Source organism: Drosophila teissieri, chromosome 3R (assembly GCF_016746235.2).
Source record: "Drosophila teissieri strain GT53w chromosome 3R, Prin_Dtei_1.1, whole genome shotgun sequence".
Classification (NCBI taxonomy): domain Eukaryota; kingdom Metazoa; phylum Arthropoda; class Insecta; order Diptera; family Drosophilidae; genus Drosophila; species Drosophila teissieri.
Genome location: NC_053032.1, coordinates 10,087,970 through 10,106,067, shown reverse-complemented (window position 1 = coordinate 10,106,067; position 18,098 = coordinate 10,087,970). Strand labels below are relative to the sequence as shown.

Genomic DNA, 18,098 nt, shown 5'->3' with positions numbered 1-18,098 from the left:
GCTCACAAGCTGTTTCTTCTTTTGCTCTATAATAGTTATTAACTTATTTTTTTTAATTTATATTTTATATTGTACCCTGGTGTTTTAGTCCTACCAATAAACTTAAACTGACTTACTTGGGACTTACTTGTTTCAGTGTGCGGTTCCCACAGGTCGCTTTCTCTCCATCTCTGTTGCACTCACAACACTTACGCGATTCATTTTAGCTTATAACGCCGAGCACAGAACGCTGAGTTGCAGTTGTAGAGACGTTCTCAGCACTCGAATTTCGCATTCACGTTCTCATTCGTCAATTAGTTGCCGGCGCGAGCGAATCGCGTGTGCGGAAAAAGAAAATCTTCCGAATCGGAATTTTCCCCAGCTGGAAAACTGTACTTCCCGATCAATACTGGGAGCGATCAGCGGAAATTTCGAAACCCAGAAGTAGGGAACTCCTCACTGATGGCCACGCGAGGGGCGAATGTGATTTGGTTTCGCCATGGACTGCGGCTCCATGATAATCCCGCTCTATTGGCCGCCCTCGCCGATAAGGATCAGGGTATAGCCCTTATTCCCATTTTCATATTCGATGGAGAGAGTGCAGGTACGAATCGAGTTGTTGAAGGTCTATTTGACGGATTTCGCTTTGTGGGTATCAAATGATAGGTATCCAATTGCAATCACACTTGAACTTACGTAGTAGTATAATATAAAAAGTTTGGTTTTTCTTAAATTTCAATTATTTGGATAATTTTCCTTAAAAACCTCAAATATTTAATAGTTAACAAAACTTCCAAAATAAAAGAACATCTCTCTATAATTATTTTGTTATAAAAAATCTTCAGAAGAAAGAGTTTGAAAATACTTCAAAGAGAAAATAAAAAACCAGTGGCAACAGAGGGTTAAAATAAATACTTGTAGTTTGATTGCCATTACACGCTCATTCTCCGTATGAGCTAATATCATTTTTTGCGACTTGCATCGGTTATCACATACAACCTCTTTCCGCGACCGCTACGAATTCCGAGTTTTCGCTGCTCGTGGAAAGGGGGACAGGAGAGCTGTAGGGAACAAGAGAGAGACGGAAAACGGAGGGAAAACCTAATGCACTTTTGCATGGTAGAGCAAAACAAACGATGCGTCCTAATGCGATTTGTGGCTGGCGGTTTTGAGAATTTTTCGCTAAATCCCTGAGAGAGATATAGAAGATATAGAATGCAAATGGGTAGAGCCATTGAGTACAAACCAGAATAGTAGAATTGTGCTTGTGTTTAAACAGCTCGCTTTCTGAAAATGTCGGAGAGAAACAAAGGTGCCTATAGAACCCATCACTTGACCGATAAGCGTCGCTTTGTGGGGAAAAGCGGGAAAACAAATATGGCAATGGAAAATGGGCTTAACTGAATACAAAAGCTGAAAAGTTATCTAAAAGGTCGCACTTCAATTGACAAACTTGCGTTGCATTCCTAATATGGCAACCGTTGGCAAGCTTAGAGAAAGTGTTTTTAACTTTTGTGTATGTTACGCAAATTATAAAGATAAATTCTACAGAGCAATAACAAGTATTAAACGTAGAAAATGCACAGTGTTTTGCAATATGTTAAGTAATAAAAATGTACTGCTCAGCTAAAGTCGCTACCATAACCCGACAGGGTTTCTAATTTGTCGACGTCCGAGTGGACGAAGTAAATACTTCTTGTATTTATAAAATCAAAATCATTTTTCTTCACTAAACATGATATTTTGAAGGTTCAATCGTCACTTGTTTTCTACTTCATTAAAATAACTTTTTCAAATGCATTAGTTAAAGTGGGCGTGGCAATCTCTTAAAACAAACTTGTACAGCGAGCCTATTGAAATGATTCTAGCCATTTGTTTCCGAAACCTCATTGCTTATACGGACGGACAGGCTGACGCACATTGTCCTATTTACTCTATGAGGAACGGTTTCAAAAATGTTTGTAATATGGTTTACATATTAAAAAAACACTTTTTTAAAGCACTTACATATATAGAAAGAAATGTGAAACTCAAAAATGCTATTCCCTAATAGGTACCAAGAATGTGGGTTACAACCGAATGCGTTTCCTGCTGGACTCACTGCAGGACATCGATGATCAGCTGCAGGCGGCAACAGATGGACGTGGACGCCTCCTCGTCTTCGAGGGCGAACCGGCCAATATCTTCCGACGGCTACACGAGCAAGTGCGTCTGCACAGGATTTGCATAGAGCAGGACTGCGAGCCGATTTGGAATGATCGCGATGAGAGCATCCGTTCTCTGTGTCGGGAGCTGAGTATCGACTTCGTCGAGAAGGTATCACACACGCTGTGGGATCCGCAATTGGTGATTGAGACCAATGGGGGCATTCCACCGCTCACCTACCAAATGTTCCTGGTAAGTTCTTAATCGAGTTATATTTTTCTTTTGAGAAAACATTCCTAATCATCTGAAAATCAGATCATGATTGAACTTTAAAAATACGTGTAATCCTTTAGCACACAGTGCAAATTATTGGGCTTCCTCCACGACCCACGGCCGATGCTCGACTGGAAGAAGCCACCTTTATGGAGCTGGATTCCGAGTTATGCCGGAGTCTTAACTTGTTCGAGAAGCTGCCCGCACCGGATCACTTCAATGTGTATGCGGACAACATGGGTTTTCTGGCCAAGACTAACTGGCGCGGAGGAGAAACACAGGCCTTACTTCTCTTGGATGAGCGTCTCAAAGTGGAGCAACACGCCTTTGAGCGCGGATTTTATCTGCCCAATCAGGCGCTGCCCAATATCCACGATTCCCCAAAGTCAATGAGCGCCCATCTGCGCTTTGGTTGTCTTTCGGTACGTCGCTTTTACTGGAGCGTCCATGATCTCTTCAAGAATGTCCAGTTGCGCGCCTGTGTGCGGGGCGTTCAAATGTCTGGCGGCGCGCACATCACGGGGCAGTTGATCTGGCGGGAATACTTCTACACCATGTCGGTGAACAATCCAAACTACGATCGCATGGAGGGGAATGAGATCTGCCTGAGCATCCCGTGGGCTAAGCCGAAAGAGGATCTCCTGCAGCGCTGGCGCTTAGGTCAAACGGGATTCCCGCTCATCGACGGCGCCATGCGACAACTCCTGGCCGAGGGATGGCTTCACCATACGCTGCGGAACACGGTGGCCACCTTCCTCACGCGCGGAGGGTTGTGGCAGAGCTGGGAGCACGGACTGCAGCACTTCCTGAAGTATCTGTTGGATGCGGATTGGTCGGTCTGCGCTGGCAACTGGATGTGGGTTTCCAGCTCGGCCTTTGAAAGGCTGCTGGACTCCTCCCTGGTCACCTGCCCGGTGGCACTGGCCAAGCGCCTTGATCCGGATGGGACCTACATCAAGCAGTACGTCCCCGAGTTGATAAATGTGCCCAGGGAATTCGTGTAAGTTTGCGTAATTTAGAAATAATAAAATGCCGATGGTATACTTGTCGTATACGTAATATATGATGACTGCTTGTGGTCTTAACGTATGAAAAATACAAATATTTTTGAGTTCATGTATTCATGTATTCTTATTACATATTGTAGATCGTAGATTGAATTTCCTTTTTGTTTTTCCAGTCACGAGCCCTGGCGAATGTCTGTCGAGCAGCAGGAGCAGTACGAGTGCCTGATCGGAGTCCATTATCCGAAGCGCATCATCGACCTCTCCATGGCCGTGAAGCGCAACATGCTGGCCATGAAGACGCTCCGGAACTCGCTGATCACCCCGCCTCCGCATTGCCGACCATCTAACGAGGAGGAAGTGCGTCAGTTCTTCTGGCTGGCCGACGTGGTGGTGTGAAGGAGTATGATAACCAGCCCAATTTTAATTCGATTTCACAATAAAGAAATTATTACCAGTAAAATATTATATATAATTAATAATGCTTTATTTTCTTCAATTAAAATAAGTACTACAATACAATTTGTATCCGTTTTATTTGGTTTCGTTTTATTTTTAACAGCTTATAACGTGTTACTCATATATCAATTTTATTCAGCTTATTTTAAAAATCGTTTATGGTGTATATATATATAATTATTATTATCATCTGTATTACGTTGTCAAATTATACTTTAATTAACAGCATTAATTAAATAGATTTGCTTTTAATTGGGTCTTTCATACGAGAAAAATTGAACGCGAAGTATTTCAAATATTGAAATTTATTTTATGTCGATCTATTGATCCTTGCTTCGTTTGCCTTTCGTTTAATGAGAGATTCTATCTTATAATTTGTCTAAATTGTTGTGTATATTTTATTTTAATGCCTAATTTTGGTGTTCCTTCTAGATGCGTGCCATTCAAATGAGACATTGGTAGGGGTTGATGGGACCTAAAAGGAGTTATTGTTGAAGTTTGAGTCCCTCGACAGTTCGCTACAAATTAAGTTGGAGAAAATCTAAACTCGACCAGGCCGAGCTTTTCGCTCACCCCCTACCAGTGCGTTCCTCGCAATAGTCCTTTGTAGGAAGTAAGCATTTGTTTTAGACATCCACATCCTCTGAATTAGGTGAAGTAAATTCGAGTAAACATTTAGAGCGTTGCTTGGCAAAAATTTATGTTTCTGGTAAATGTAAATGTCACACACATTGCGTAGTATACGATAGATAGCTGAATAAATAATGGAACCCACCGATTCAATCAACAAACGAACGAGAACGAACGAGAACTCACAGCAAATAACAATTTGATGCAATTTATACTTTTTGGAATATCTCGTAACGCATTATACTTTTATCATTATTATATTTTTAAAGTACTCCCCAGATTCAAGTGTCCTCTCTGTATGTATGTACAAATGTATAGTATTGTGCTGATGCAGATGCATTCTGTGTGCTAAGTGGATGTGTGTGTTCGAACCGATTGGCTATAAAAATAAAAAGCTGCTTGTCCCCATTCCGTATGCAATAAGGTTTAAATCCCCCTGGTTTCTCCCCAGCCCATCTCCATTTTCCAATCCCCACTACCATATACCATACCATATGGTGCTAGCTGACTGCTTTAAGCCTATGAGGTTCAATTAAATTCACTTGCTTTTTAACTTTTCATTCTACTGGGCGCCTGTTTCTCTCATCCGTGTGTTTTAATACCATGAAAATATAGCATCACTAATGATTTCGTTAAAAGCTTTCAATATTTTTGGTTTTGATAGAGGTTATAGCTTCAAAATGGACGTTTCATAGATAGATCATTAATGTTACATAAACTTCAAGAGTTTTTTCTGTGTTTGAGCAGAACTACGTGGCAGATAGTAAAAAACTCGAGGCGACTTTGAGGATATGTTGCTACAGCAGAAGAGTACGGTGTATCTAAGGTGGTTTACTTTAAGGATTCCTCTTGTTTGGGCATTTCAGATATTGGCAGTTTCCTAGTGTTGTTTGGTGTGTTTGAAAACTTTTCAGAATGGAATTACAAATATTCTTGGGCAATTCCCATTACAATATGAAATTGTTATTCATCGCAGCCAGATGGACTATAATGCAATCGTAGCTTACAGCTAACTCCACTTGCAAGCGGTTCATAAATCATTCAAACTAACCCATGGAAGGCAACTGTTTGCCAAGTCAATCCAAGCCAAGACCCTCAGACTCTTATCCTACTCCTGGTTATCTTGGGATTGGATTGTTACATTGACTTTTTGAAATGCAAATCACATGCAGACCACAGATGCATAGCCAATGAATGCAAATAGACATGCTTGCATAGGCTCCTATGTACATACATGTTCTCAGAAAATCACATATTCAAACTGCTCCCACCTCTCGCCCTCCCCTACAGGTCGGATGTTTGCGTTTAACTTTTTACATTAACTGTCATTTGGTTTATTTCACAATTTACAAAATGCAACTTAAACAATGGGATTATACGTGGTGCAGTCCATGCGTGGAGGAGAGTGTCGTCAACAGATGTCCTGTGTGTTTGCTCGGTATCCTGGTTACATTTTACATACAGTGCAGTGGAAGGAACTTAACTAACTTACTGCGGTTGCAACTGTTTCTCGGGTTCTTTAATTTGTTGTCGTGTGCTGCACTAGTACTAGTACTAAGCTTTGTTGCTGCGGTCGCCGTACACTTGGTGTTTGCTTAGTTTGCCTTTGTTTCAGCGGACGCTGCTGTGGCTTCACATTGCTTTAATTTTGTTTCATTTTGTTTTCATGGTGTTAGTTTATATCGTAAATTTATTTATGCAATTTTATCTCAATTTCATTAATCTGTTTTGTTTTGTTTTGCCTTTTCGTTCTTGTTTTGCCTGGTTTTTACATACACATATTTTGTTTACAATTTTCTACTAGACTTAATCGGCATCCGCGCGCATACCCCGCACCTCGCCCACCTGCCGCGCCTTGTCCAGCTCCTCCTTCGTTTGGTCCTCGATGGCGCGGATGTCCTCCATTGTTAGACCGTACCAGCGATCGGTTGAACAGAAAACTTGGCTGAAATGAAAATGGAAGAGTGATCAATAGGGAGTTTCAATAGAGGGTTTATCGAACTGTATAGATTCTAACTAAGTTAATCTAGCATCGAGTTCTAAGCTATACAATTAAAGAGCAATTACCGATGGAAGTTTGTAAAGAGGCGGCGCTCTGATTTCTGTATGAAATTCTCTACTCTTGTTTGTAGGCCGAACCATTTGAACTCGCACGTGACCAGCTTGTAGCAGGTCATGACAGGATTAACATGCTTTTTCCAGTCGGCTCCCACCAGGGGACCGCGGCCCGTCTTCTTTGACTGGTAGCTAAAAGGATAACAGGAACGTAAATTACAAATTCTCATTAGTATATTCAGTATTAACGCTTACGTGGTTGGATCCTCATCGGGCTTGTAGTCCGCGGGCAGCACCGGATCGTTGGCAATGTCGATGTGCACTATCTCTCGCACTTTCAGCTTATCCGGCGTCAGCTCGTGCACCTGCAACATCGAAAAGCAAGACAAGATAGCTTAGATCCATAACCAATTTTTAAATAATCGAACACGAAAAGCGTTTACTACATAGACATGAACATGGATCGATGGCGGATAAGAACTACAAAGCCGAGCCGAGCAGACAGCAAATGAAATACAAAACAAACAAAACTTACGTTGTCAACAGTGCCAAGGTCATTTTCTATATGTTGCGAATAAATGTCTATTTTAAAGTTTTTATTCATATAACCAGGATTCTTAATTGAAAACCAAAAGATTACGAAACCAAACCGAAAAAGCCAAACGAAATGGGGGTGGATGATCGAGTGTGATTAGCCGGGAGTAGTTAGTATTCACAATTAAATGCATGGTTGAGATGGGGTGATGTTATGGAGAGAAAAGAAGAAAACACATGTTAGTTATATCATGCTGTGGATTCTTGACTTACATTTTCTGAATCTCCCGCATCGCCGACGTGCAGAGTGTCGATGATTATTTTGAAAGCATCTTTCATAAACTTGGGGTTCTAGAAATGCAATATAATCACAGTAATCATCAGGTTGTCTCACATATATTGCTATTGGAACCGAGGTGCTTTGTTTCTAACCCCCATTTTGTTAATTAATAATAGTGTTTTCCCCATTTACCGTGATAATTGTTCGACAATAGGGATAGGCATTCCATGCCTCCTCGTGGATCTCCAATGAGCCCTTGGGCGCCAGTAGTCGTATGTAGGCTGGAACTTTTGATTGCAGATGGTAGATCTTATATGTATATTGACCGGAATTGTATTTGCCACCTATAGGAGTTGAAGAATTTTCTGTTAGCCCGAAGTAATTCATTACCAACCGTAAATTGCTTACCCAGCAGTGGGAAGTCTTCGAAGGGTTCGTTCTTTAACACCTCGATTCCCTCGCCGCCTCCCGTATTCTCTTTTGACGCCTCGGCCACCGAGAATAATTGTGCAACCTGATACTGTGGAGCAGAAAAAAGGAGAGTTGGAAAAATAGTTCTCCACATGACAGCGGGCTTTTCCCCAGAACTCTCTTACCTCTTCCACAGTCAATGGTAAAGTCACACGGCTGCAACGAGAAAAAACAATGACTGTGTCAGCGAATGTATGCATAAAGGCTACGCGATTTTAATTAAGTTTAAATATAACCATTTTAATTAAATACCATTCCTGTGCATAAAAAAACTGGTAATACCCTTTGCTCTCCATCGAGCACATGGAGTATATCGAATTCAGTTTGAGCGGGAAATACACAAATGATTAACTATAACCAGTGAAATACAACCAGTTATTATAAACTTTTTAAAAGAAGCGGTATTCGCACCACGTTTCTTCAGTAGTAGGGTACTTGATTATGCCAGTGTTTCGTGTAAAAACAAACGGGATAAATATCACCCACTACATTGAAATAGTTTACGGGTTAACTGCATTCGTTTTAGTTTACTTCTGAAGTCATTTAACCTCGATGGCTTCACTTTTTTGTCAATGCAAAAAATGATCAAATTTGATGACTACCAATGTACATTGTAATAGCAGAGCTTTCCTCTTAAGACAAACTTTAAAATGGCAAATTGTCTGGCCCCTTTTATGTTCCAATCAGCACTGCACACAAATTGCCCCATATTACAAGCCCTCTACTCTGGTTTTACATGGCCTAGGCACTGAACTCAAGCCCCAAAGTATGCAGCAACTATTCAAACAAGGAATATTGAGACTAATTGCATGAATGACCATCAGTAATTTTGGCTAAGGCCAATCAATCGAGGCCAATTGATACTTGTTGAGATAAGATCTCAGGTAATTTAAACGACCAATTAATACAAACTGCCGAAGAAAGGTAATATTACTGCACACTTTAAACGATATATTTTTAATTAAAAGCTTACAGAAGAGGGAGGAGCATAGGCATTGGAAAAAAAACAATAAAAGGGTTGCCAGCATGAAAGCTTTTTGCATTTTATTTTCATGCATATGAGTTGGAACTCCCCAAACCCGAAAGCACCCACTTCCGGGCCACATACTCATCCTCTAATTACCAAACAGGTCGCCAGGCAGCAAAAGAGTTGGAGGGCAGATGAAAAAGGCTGCAGCAAGTGTTCTGGGACCTCCATATAATTATGCCAGCCTTGAAACTTGATCGCATCGCTTGACTTTTGTTGCGGTTTTGGCGGCGATAATTTAATGGCTAAAATTTAATTTTGTCCCCGAATAAGAAATGCTCTTTAAACTCAGTTCTTTTAACTTTTATACCTTAGAGTGCAAATACCAATGCAAATTTAATTTAAAACGGCCGGAAGAGTTTAAAACCTTCTACCTTTCTATCATTGCTTTATAATCTCCTGGCAATGTTCACATTTTGAGGGTTAATGATGCAGAAATGTTGGATACATTTCCAAACTTTTGTGATGGTTTTTTAATTTTGGCATAGGGAAATAGTTAGGGAAAAGTTCTTTAATTTTGATACCACAACTATGAACCTGTGATGTAACAACTGTAACAAAGAGGAGCATAAAAATCCCTGGTATTTCTCCTTGATCTCTGGGAATTTACCACCCGTCGTCGCAAGCTGAAATTTAGCTACAAACTGTAATCCAAGGAAAGTCAACAGTCAACGGCTTGGCAAATGAAATATTCCCCGGCAAATAAAGGCCAAATTGCTCCCCGGTGCGAGGGAAGCCTTGGCATGCATTCGCAAGGTGCGAACTGGAGCTCCTTGGCCATAAAGAACCTGAACCTCGTGCTGGCCCGGCTTTATGGGCTGCCAGACGTTCTCGCCTCCCCACATAATACATAATACACAGCAAATGCCAAACAATGAGACACAAGAAAACACGACACGACTCGAGAACAATCAAAGTGATGTGGAGAAAGTGGGGGAAATTCGGGGCTTTGTTTGCCGGGTGTCTTGCAGACGCAATTAACCTTTTGGCCCACTGTTGACACTCGTAATGATGTGTTTCCTAATTGCCAGTCGACTCGAGCAACTGGTGGGCGTGGCAGAGGAACAGCACCAGGAGCTTTAATGTTGCCTACTCAAAAGTTGGAAAACTACGCGCCGCCCCTGAAAAGGTTAAAGTTCCAAGAGCGCTGTTTTATGGCGGGAGGGGATCAAGCTTAACTTTCGGCCGAGTTCATCTGAGGGTTTCCCCCAAACAAGGTGAATGATTTAGGAGTGTGTGTGTGTGTGTGTGTGTCAGGGGAATGGGGCTCCAAAAAGTTAGAACTATAAAGGGACTTAGAGAGAGGTGGAACATTGTGTTGCCGTGTTTAATTGTTAATGAAGTTATTTGGAACTTCACTTAATCATTACATAATCAAGAGGAACGATTTGAGCTTTTGGAGTGTATGTTCAGAGGGTTAGAATTAAGGTTTCCGCTTAAGATAATTGATTAAGCATTTACTTAAAACAGAATTTGTAAGGTTAACAGCGTATGTTGTACGGTTTTTAGTCAATTAGCGAAAGCGAATCTATACTTATGTAAATACATAGCTAAGTAACTCGAAATAAATATTTGTATTGGTTGCCTTTCAATTCAATTGCCCATTTTGTTCAAACGTATCATCAATTCATTTAATTATGCAAACAGTATAACTTTTCTTTTCAACAAATTTCCACGCAGCGTTTGTCGTTTAATCAAATCTGATTGTAAAACTTAGGCGCAAAAAATGGCCCATAAAAAATTGGTCTTCTGCCCTCTTCCACCAAAACTTTTCCTCTGTCGCAATAAAAAAGGCATTTTATTTTTGGGATGGCAAATAAAACTTGTTAAAGCTGAAAACCCAGAAACAGGAAAATCATTAGAGGACAAACGCAAACACAACACTGGAATGTGTTTGTGCGACAAAATCGCTGTTCCAATAAGTTCAGTTGTAAATAAATTTCCCCGAAATGGTCGAAATAACATCTAACTGGGTTGAATATCATCCACTCAAAGCAAGAGATCAAACGATATAGTCGCGTTTCTCTAAGGGGTTTTGGTTTCGGATTTCTATGAATCACAGCACAATCAGAGCATTGAAGAAATTATGCAAAGCAAAAATAGAAACATACAAGAAATCGCCACACATGAGTGGAGGGCCAAAAAGTAAAAGTAAAGCAAAAACAACAGTCTGAGAATATTGAAGAACTCTTAATGAGACCAAAGTTGCCGAAAGAAACACTCGGGAGACCCCTTCACACTCAACCCTCTTTTGTGGCCGAGAACAAGGGAAATTGTTTGCTCTTGTTGGCATAATTGAAAATGGAATGTGATTGTTTGGGGCTCTGTGGTGTTCGCATCCCAGGGTGGGTGGGTGTGTGTGTGTGTGGGTGGGTCGAGGGGAAAGCTCGTGGCCAAGGCTTTTGTGGTGGCCATTATTGAGGGCCGCCCACTGGCCATTGCCGCAATTGAAGGCCGAAGCCAAGTAATAATTGATTTACCCGCAATGAAGATGTCACACAGAGATTGCCCAGTGGATTGGTCAGTGAATAAGTGAGCAACGAGTCATTCGAGCTTGAAATTGAAGCATTTGTGCTAAGCCTCTGTCTAGCAGTGAATATTTACATAAACATATGTGCGTATTAAAATGTGTTTATAATCCAAGACTACAAGCTATGAGTAATTAGCTATCTAATGGACAAACTATTTATATATTTTTTAAGCGGAACTGAAAACTGACAGAGCTCATATGTAAATCAAGTATTTTTGTAGTGAAATTATAATATCGCCATGCACCAATGAAGAGGAGTTTTTAAAATCAAGGCTGCATTTTGCGGTTTACCCCAATTCGAATAATGGCATACCCATCTCCATACTCGTATCCCAATTATGCTGGCGTTTGGCAGCAGGCACACTCGATTACCAAACATTTTCGAAACAACTGAAATTTCACACACTCAAAACGCGCGAAACGTGTAATGAGTACAGTGCCGTTGCGGAGTAAAACGACGGACTCAAGTCGAAAGCCAAACACTGCGTGTTATCTTATCGCAGTACATAAAAGGCACACAAATGGCGGAACTAAATTGGAGCTCGTGCCATTTTCAAATTGATTGCTGGCTGGGCCAGAGGGGAGTGCGAAGGGAGAACTGTATCTGACGGATACATGTGTGGTGTACAAAGGGGCCAATCAGTTTGGGGCAGTAAAAGTCACGCTACAGCTGGTTTATGACGAGTCCATGGAGGTCCATGGAGGACCGACATTGAAAACAACAAGCTTTTGCTTTCAGAAATCAGAGTTGAGATGGTTGAAAGTTGAAAAACCTTGCACTCACACCAACTTTAATGTGGCAAATTTGGTAAATGAATTGGCTTTAAGGTTGACAGTACAACAATGAAGATGGACAATTTGACCGATATCAAATAGAGGATTGAATACAAATTTTAGCCAATATTCAAAGTGCTTATAATCTATATATTTTACCCATTAAAACTACGAGTATAAACTTGCCAACTTACTGCTGATAGATTTACATAAATGGTATTAAAATTAATGGCTCGATTTCCGTCAGAAACAATTCTGTAATTACAATTTCTCCACAATAGATAGTTGTTCTAAATGCCCTTTTTATATTTACTATGTCAACAAATAAAGTGCAGCACTTTAAGCATTTGGTACACAATAACACACAATATTAGATAAATCATGCAAAGTGCAGCCTGCCTATCACAATTTGTTTTTGTTACCTTTTCAGCTGCCTTTTATTTATTTGGCCACTTTGCCCCCCGGCCATTTAAATTGTTTATCAACCTGCAGCAAACTGTGATGCGGCACGCGTTCCCTTTTTTTGCACCTTTGTTTTTCATTTAATGATGGTGCTGAAATGTTCATTGCCAAATGGTTTACACGCCAGCAGCCGGTTGACGGAAAAATGCGAAAATCTGGCAGGAAAAACATTTTGAAATGCAAATGCTAAAGGCTTCGTATTGGGATTACGGCATCGAGTACAATTAAACATTAATGCCTCTCGTGGCGATTGCTGGTCAACTTATGAGTGTTTTAATACAGGGAATTGCGCTAAAGCCTCTTACTATAAAAAAGTTTTATTGTGCAGGAAAATGCAGTCGCCTTAAATTTTCCTTATTCCATTTAAAAATGTCGAGCACAACAAAAAGTTCTCAGAAAAGAATATTATTTAAAGACCTGCAGAAGAATTTGTTACCCTAAACTTCATGAGCTTTAGTTTACTTATTGGGCATTGTACACTTGTATACATAATGTACACCATATGATAAATATAATTGTTATAAATACATTTTATGGATAATCTAAATAGGAACTGTATATCTGTAAACGCTCGCAGTAATGAACTACTTAATGCCAAGGCTTTTTCGCTAGCTATTATACATTTTACATTTGTACGTTTTAAAAATTACATTTACATAATTCCTTGTATTCTTAAATGATATCAAATTAATTAAAAGGGCTACACAAGCTTAACAAATTGAGAATACACATCGATTTTTGTGCAAAACTTCAAGCCGAAAACCGATCGTATGAGAATTAAGAGCTTACAAAACTCATACACCTAACATCTATCAGTAATCAGCACTTTTTATATTCAATTGAGGTTCTATTATAAGATGGATGCGAATGATTGCACACGGGAGGCTGTACAAGTCGGAAAAGGAAAATGATAAGACGGAGATTGTGTGTTTGAGCTTTCAGTTTCAATCTCCTGTGTGCAACCTGCTCCGATTTTGCCTCATTTTCCGACAGCTGTCAAAGTCAAAGCAATTATAAGCCAAGCCATTTGAAGCAAACTTTTGACAATTTCCGTTAATAAATTAAAAGTATCATTGCCAAAGTGGAAATGTGAAGGAGGAAACGTGAGCTATTTGCAAATGAGAGGAATGTCACCTGGAGCTTTTCGGGCGAAAAGGATTAAAGATGCACGATGAGTCAGTTTAGTGGGCTTTACGCAACGACCTTATCGCACTTAACAACTTGTTTGATTAAAATCGCAGGGCCCAAAGCCGAAAAGAGAGTTATGGGAAAAGAGAGGCGCAAAAGAGAGTGACTCACTGAAAAAGTCGACAACGTGGCGTCGCTGAGCGACTGGAAGGCATTATCTTCTTTTCGCATATATAGTATGTCGATGACGCAAAGGAGTTTCCAAAAGTAATTAGCAATGGCAATGCTTATAAGAAATAAGATGGCTTACGTAGCTCCAAAATCTGACTTGAATTCATTACGTCATCGCCACAGCTGCAAAATACCTGAGATAGAGCGGCATGAATAGAGAGGGGGTGTGCGGAGAAAGGGGCGTCTAGGGGGCTGATAAGAAAACCGTTCTTTTGTTGTTGCGGAAAATGCCCGCAAACTTAAATACAACAAAAGCAACTACTGAGAGAACAGAGAGAGAAGCGGCACGCGACCAGAGAAACAGAGAGAGAGCAAATGTCACGGAGAGAGAGTGTGAAATCGATTTGTCACAAATAATTTGCGGCTTGCCCAACTTTTTGGGCATTTAAACATAAAATAATCACTGGTAAACGGTAAAAATACACAGTTTCATACTCACAATTCTTTGATCTGCATCTTTGCCAATTATTATCCGGTATTTTCCTGCTTGATTTGCTGCGAGAGAGTACAAAATACAGAATTAGATTTAATGCGAATTCGCTGGCGGATTTCAACTAAATTGTAGAATTTATTATTTCCAAATGTAAATGCACTTGCACTCGACGCTTAACCTTCGCACGCACTTTCTATATTTAATTTATATATCTGCCAAAAACACTTTGGTGTTTCTGATTCGCTGCCAAAAAAGCTGCACCCGCACTTTTTGTTTATGTTTGGCTAAGCCAACTTTAGTTCAGTTAACCAATTCTGATTCTAATGCTTTTTTCTCCAATTGTCGGCTAAACACACGAGTCATATGCACACACACACACACACACTCGCAAATACACACGCACATACTTGCGGGCGGAATATCAATAGCAATTTATGCGATTTGCCGCTGATTTATTACTCAAGTGATGACGTACAACTGGGGACTGCGATTGGCCTGGTATCGGGATCTGTTCGCGCTTGCAAATCGTCGGCAGTAATGTATTAGTAATGAGTTTGTTATTTAGCTACTGCGTGTCGTAGCGGAGCTAAAGTTCGATGTTCATGCAAAACACTTCGATTCCGATAGGCGGATGGTATCGATTTTGCCGTGGCCCCATGGTCACACTTGGTGGTGGGCGCAGCCAGTCGCCGACTACCGATAGCATATGCGATGTATCCAGGGGTGGTCACTAATCGTGTCTTGTTAGGGTGGCTCCCGCTGTTTAATTTAACTATTATTATAATAAGCAAAGGATATACTTGTGGTTTTAAATTTAACATATGGTTTGAATAAAGATAAAAATATTTTAATTTAATTTTAATTTCATATTGTTTATATATTTAACTCAAGACATCAAAATTTAAATAATCATTATCTAATAATAATCATACTAATAATACTTATGTGGGCATCCCATTTTTCCCTATGTAAAGCTTACCAAATGGGCCTTTTAAATATATATATATAGATTTACTTAATCCGTTTTTAAAAATAAATAAGTTAATTTAGGAGAATTTAAATAACCACTAAACAGAGTTCTGTATTTGCACATAAACAAATTTTGGAAACACTCCAATTGGAGGTACGTTTGAATGGATGAAAACGATTTAAGGGATAGATTTGAATTCCAATTAGCTGGGTGGCTCGGTCATGTCCTCCTTCTGGGGATTATATCCCATTTTGTCGAGGGCGTCCCTCTCATTTTCCGGCGAAGGCGGCATTTCCAATCCGCCGAGCTGATCTTCTGGTCGCCCTTTATTCGGCTCGGCGGGACCGTCGGCTGGTGGGACTGGGTCTTGTCGAGGGGTAGTGGACTTATGGGTGGAGGCCTGGTTGCTGTCTTTGTCAAAGCGCATGTTCAGCGCGAACTTCAAATGCCCCGTGCCCTGGTAATTATCGATGGGAATGTTTCGTGCCCACACCTTGCAGTGGAAGAAGACCTTTGAATTCTTGGGCATCTTGTTCATCTGGATGGCCACCACGCGTGTCACACCTGTCATCTCCTCGGAGGCCTCGAAATATGGACCCGGGTAGAAGACCATGTCGGGCTTGGGTCCTTCGGTCACCTCGCAGGTGAGCCAGATCTTCGGCGTGTTGCCCAGCTTGCCCACGGTGCCCTGAAGGCTCGAGGGCGCATTCTTGGGCAAGTCGTCTGGAGTGTCGTAGGTTTCCGGCTGGAAGCCGATAACCTTGTTTAGCTTAATGAAGACGGTCGGCTTTCCGGTTGCGTAGCCCCACGTCGTGTCCTGGTTGAAGTCGCTGAAGAAGTCAATGGCATTGTCGTTTAATTTGTTCAGGCAATCGTCGATGCGGTCCGCGATCGGGTTGACCTCATTCGCTAAGTGCGTAAAGTATTCCAGCACGGATCGGTTTTGGTTGGGCACCATCGACAGACCCGGATGACCTTTGAGCCAGCGCGGCTTTTTCGGATCGATGATCGCTAGCAGTAAGATGGTGACCCAAAAAGCCACTATTAAAAAAATAAGGAAGTATAGGAACAGGTAGTAGAGCGTGATTCGCAACCAAGCGAATGCAGTGCGGCCAAACAGCTTCTGCTCGTCTATGTCGAACACCCTCTTCGTCCACGGAAGGTCCTTCTTGCGGCGCTGCGTCCTGCGGATCTGCTTGACCAGCTTGTAGTCCCCAGCGGGCACCATAACATCCTCGGGCATCCTGGCGATCGTTCCGGCTCAGATTCGGATACTGCCTAGGCGTAAGTGGGAAATATTTGAAATATCTAGGCACATCGATCTGTAGTTCCGCTCACTATGAAATTTAACGCGAAGCAGGTTAAAAACTTCACATTTGAAAATAGCTTTATAAACAATTTTTGCAAAAGGAAGCATTAATTACCATTTTGTTAAGTTCGCATATATTTATATCATGCATATAATACATTCACACTTAACATTAAATGTTACATTAAATGATACGGAGACCCCTCCAGATGACTTCCCTTTATACCGCCAGCAGATCTCACTCGTACCACTCGTCCAGTACCAATGGAGTGGTTGGGTGAATAGGTGCCGTCAGGCGCACCAGGAGCTTGATCGTTACCATGTAGAGTGGGATGTTCTTAGCCCACGCCTTGCAGTGGATTTGGATGTCCCGGTTGGGCGGAATGTTGCTGAGCTGAACACCGATGATACGCCTAAGGCGGGGATCCTCCTTGTAGGTGCCGCCCTCGTTATCCGAGGACTCGTTCAGAAAGACATTGCCAGAGGTGAAGAGTTCTTCGGCATCGAAGAAGCGATCCGGAACGTAGTCAAAATGAACGTCCAGTCCCGGATCCAAAACCTGACAAGACACCCAGATGCGGTTGAAGCGCTCTTCCGTGCCCAGGCCCACCACATAGTCGTAAAGTTCATCCGGAGCGTAGTCGGGCAGCGTCATGGCGTCATCGTAGGTGACCGCCCGGAAGCCGAGTGCCTGGGTGATCTTTAATAGAATGCAGGGTGTCCCGGTCATATAGCCCCAGCTGTCGTCCAGGTTACAGCCCATCATACGCTTTAGGCCTTTCAGGCCGTATCGATCCACCGCCCGCGACATCGCGCGTCGGATGTTAGCCAGTTCCTTCGCGTTATCCGGGCTCCACAAAATTTGTTTCTGATCGCCTACATGATAACCGGGTGCGGATGCTAGGCCGGGGAACTTGCTGCATCCCGGCTTATCAGGGGGTATCTGATGCGCCATTATTAAAAGGGTCAATCCCGTCGTAAATGCGCCTAGGACCACATAGAATATGGTGAAGTAGAGCAGCAGTTTGAAAATGCGGCACATGGTCATCTCGGGATCCGGATTGCTGGTGCGGATGGAACGCCTGAAGAGGTAGTCCGCCACCCGCTGATCTCGCCGGCGGCGAAGACGTCCCACTTCGTATGGACCCGAATAGATTATCGCGTCGTTCGGCATGGCATCGTAAATGTATCTTTAAATTCCACCATGCGGAAATTTTTGAGGGATTTCAGAAAGCTAGCTTGAAAATACGAATGTTAATTTAATTTCAAGAACGCCAAACTGTTGTTTTGTTTTTTAGTAATTACTAAGTTATATTTAAAGCCCCTTAATTATGCAGTTCGGTACATAAATCGGATGTTAAACAAACCCAGAAGTAAAATCGAAGAACGTTTTACATTATTTGG

The 18,098-nt window shown here is 41.6% G+C and overlaps 4 protein-coding genes across 7 annotated transcripts; 1 reads left to right on the top strand and 3 right to left on the bottom strand.

The window, feature by feature from the left end:
• Positions 1-285: 285 nt before the first annotated feature.
• On the top strand, positions 286-3,923 carry LOC122622470 (cryptochrome-1). The gene is made up of 4 exons (XM_043800915.1): positions 286-583; positions 2,033-2,376; positions 2,478-3,397; positions 3,578-3,923. The coding sequence occupies exons 1-4, from the start codon at positions 442-444 to the stop codon at positions 3,798-3,800; spliced, it is 1,629 nt and encodes a 542-aa protein (XP_043656850.1). The 5' UTR covers positions 286-441; the 3' UTR covers positions 3,801-3,923.
• A 1,871-nt stretch (positions 3,924-5,794) lies between these two features.
• LOC122622472 (phosphatidylinositol transfer protein beta isoform) lies at positions 5,795-15,058 on the bottom strand. Of its 4 annotated transcripts, none has more exons than XM_043800919.1 (9): positions 14,823-15,058; positions 14,422-14,477; positions 7,956-7,986; positions 7,768-7,879; positions 7,552-7,703; positions 7,081-7,161; positions 6,801-6,910; positions 6,558-6,737; positions 5,795-6,435 (listed from the first exon to the last, which is right to left on the bottom strand). In XM_043800919.1, exons 2-9 carry the CDS (start codon positions 14,436-14,438, stop codon positions 6,297-6,299), a joined length of 822 nt encoding a protein of 273 aa, XP_043656854.1. In that variant the 5' UTR covers positions 14,439-14,477; positions 14,823-15,058; the 3' UTR covers positions 5,795-6,296. The 4 variants fall into 4 exon arrangements, with proteins under 4 accessions (XP_043656854.1, XP_043656853.1, XP_043656856.1 ...); XM_043800918.1 differs by having other exon boundaries at positions 14,891-15,058; XM_043800921.1 differs by lacking the exon at positions 7,081-7,161 and adding an exon at positions 7,353-7,430 and having other exon boundaries at positions 14,891-15,055.
• Positions 15,059-15,460: 402 nt separating this feature from the next.
• On the bottom strand, positions 15,461-16,725 carry LOC122621197 (sodium/potassium-transporting ATPase subunit beta-1). Its single transcript, XM_043798983.1, has one exon. It carries the CDS (start codon positions 16,626-16,628, stop codon positions 15,588-15,590), a length of 1,041 nt encoding a protein of 346 aa, XP_043654918.1. The 5' UTR covers positions 16,629-16,725; the 3' UTR covers positions 15,461-15,587.
• Positions 16,726-16,892: 167 nt separating this feature from the next.
• LOC122621424 lies at positions 16,893-17,933 on the bottom strand. Its single transcript, XM_043799276.1, has one exon. It carries the CDS (start codon positions 17,866-17,868, stop codon positions 16,933-16,935), a length of 936 nt encoding a protein of 311 aa, XP_043655211.1. The 5' UTR covers positions 17,869-17,933; the 3' UTR covers positions 16,893-16,932.
• Between the last annotated feature and the right edge of the window lie 165 nt (positions 17,934-18,098).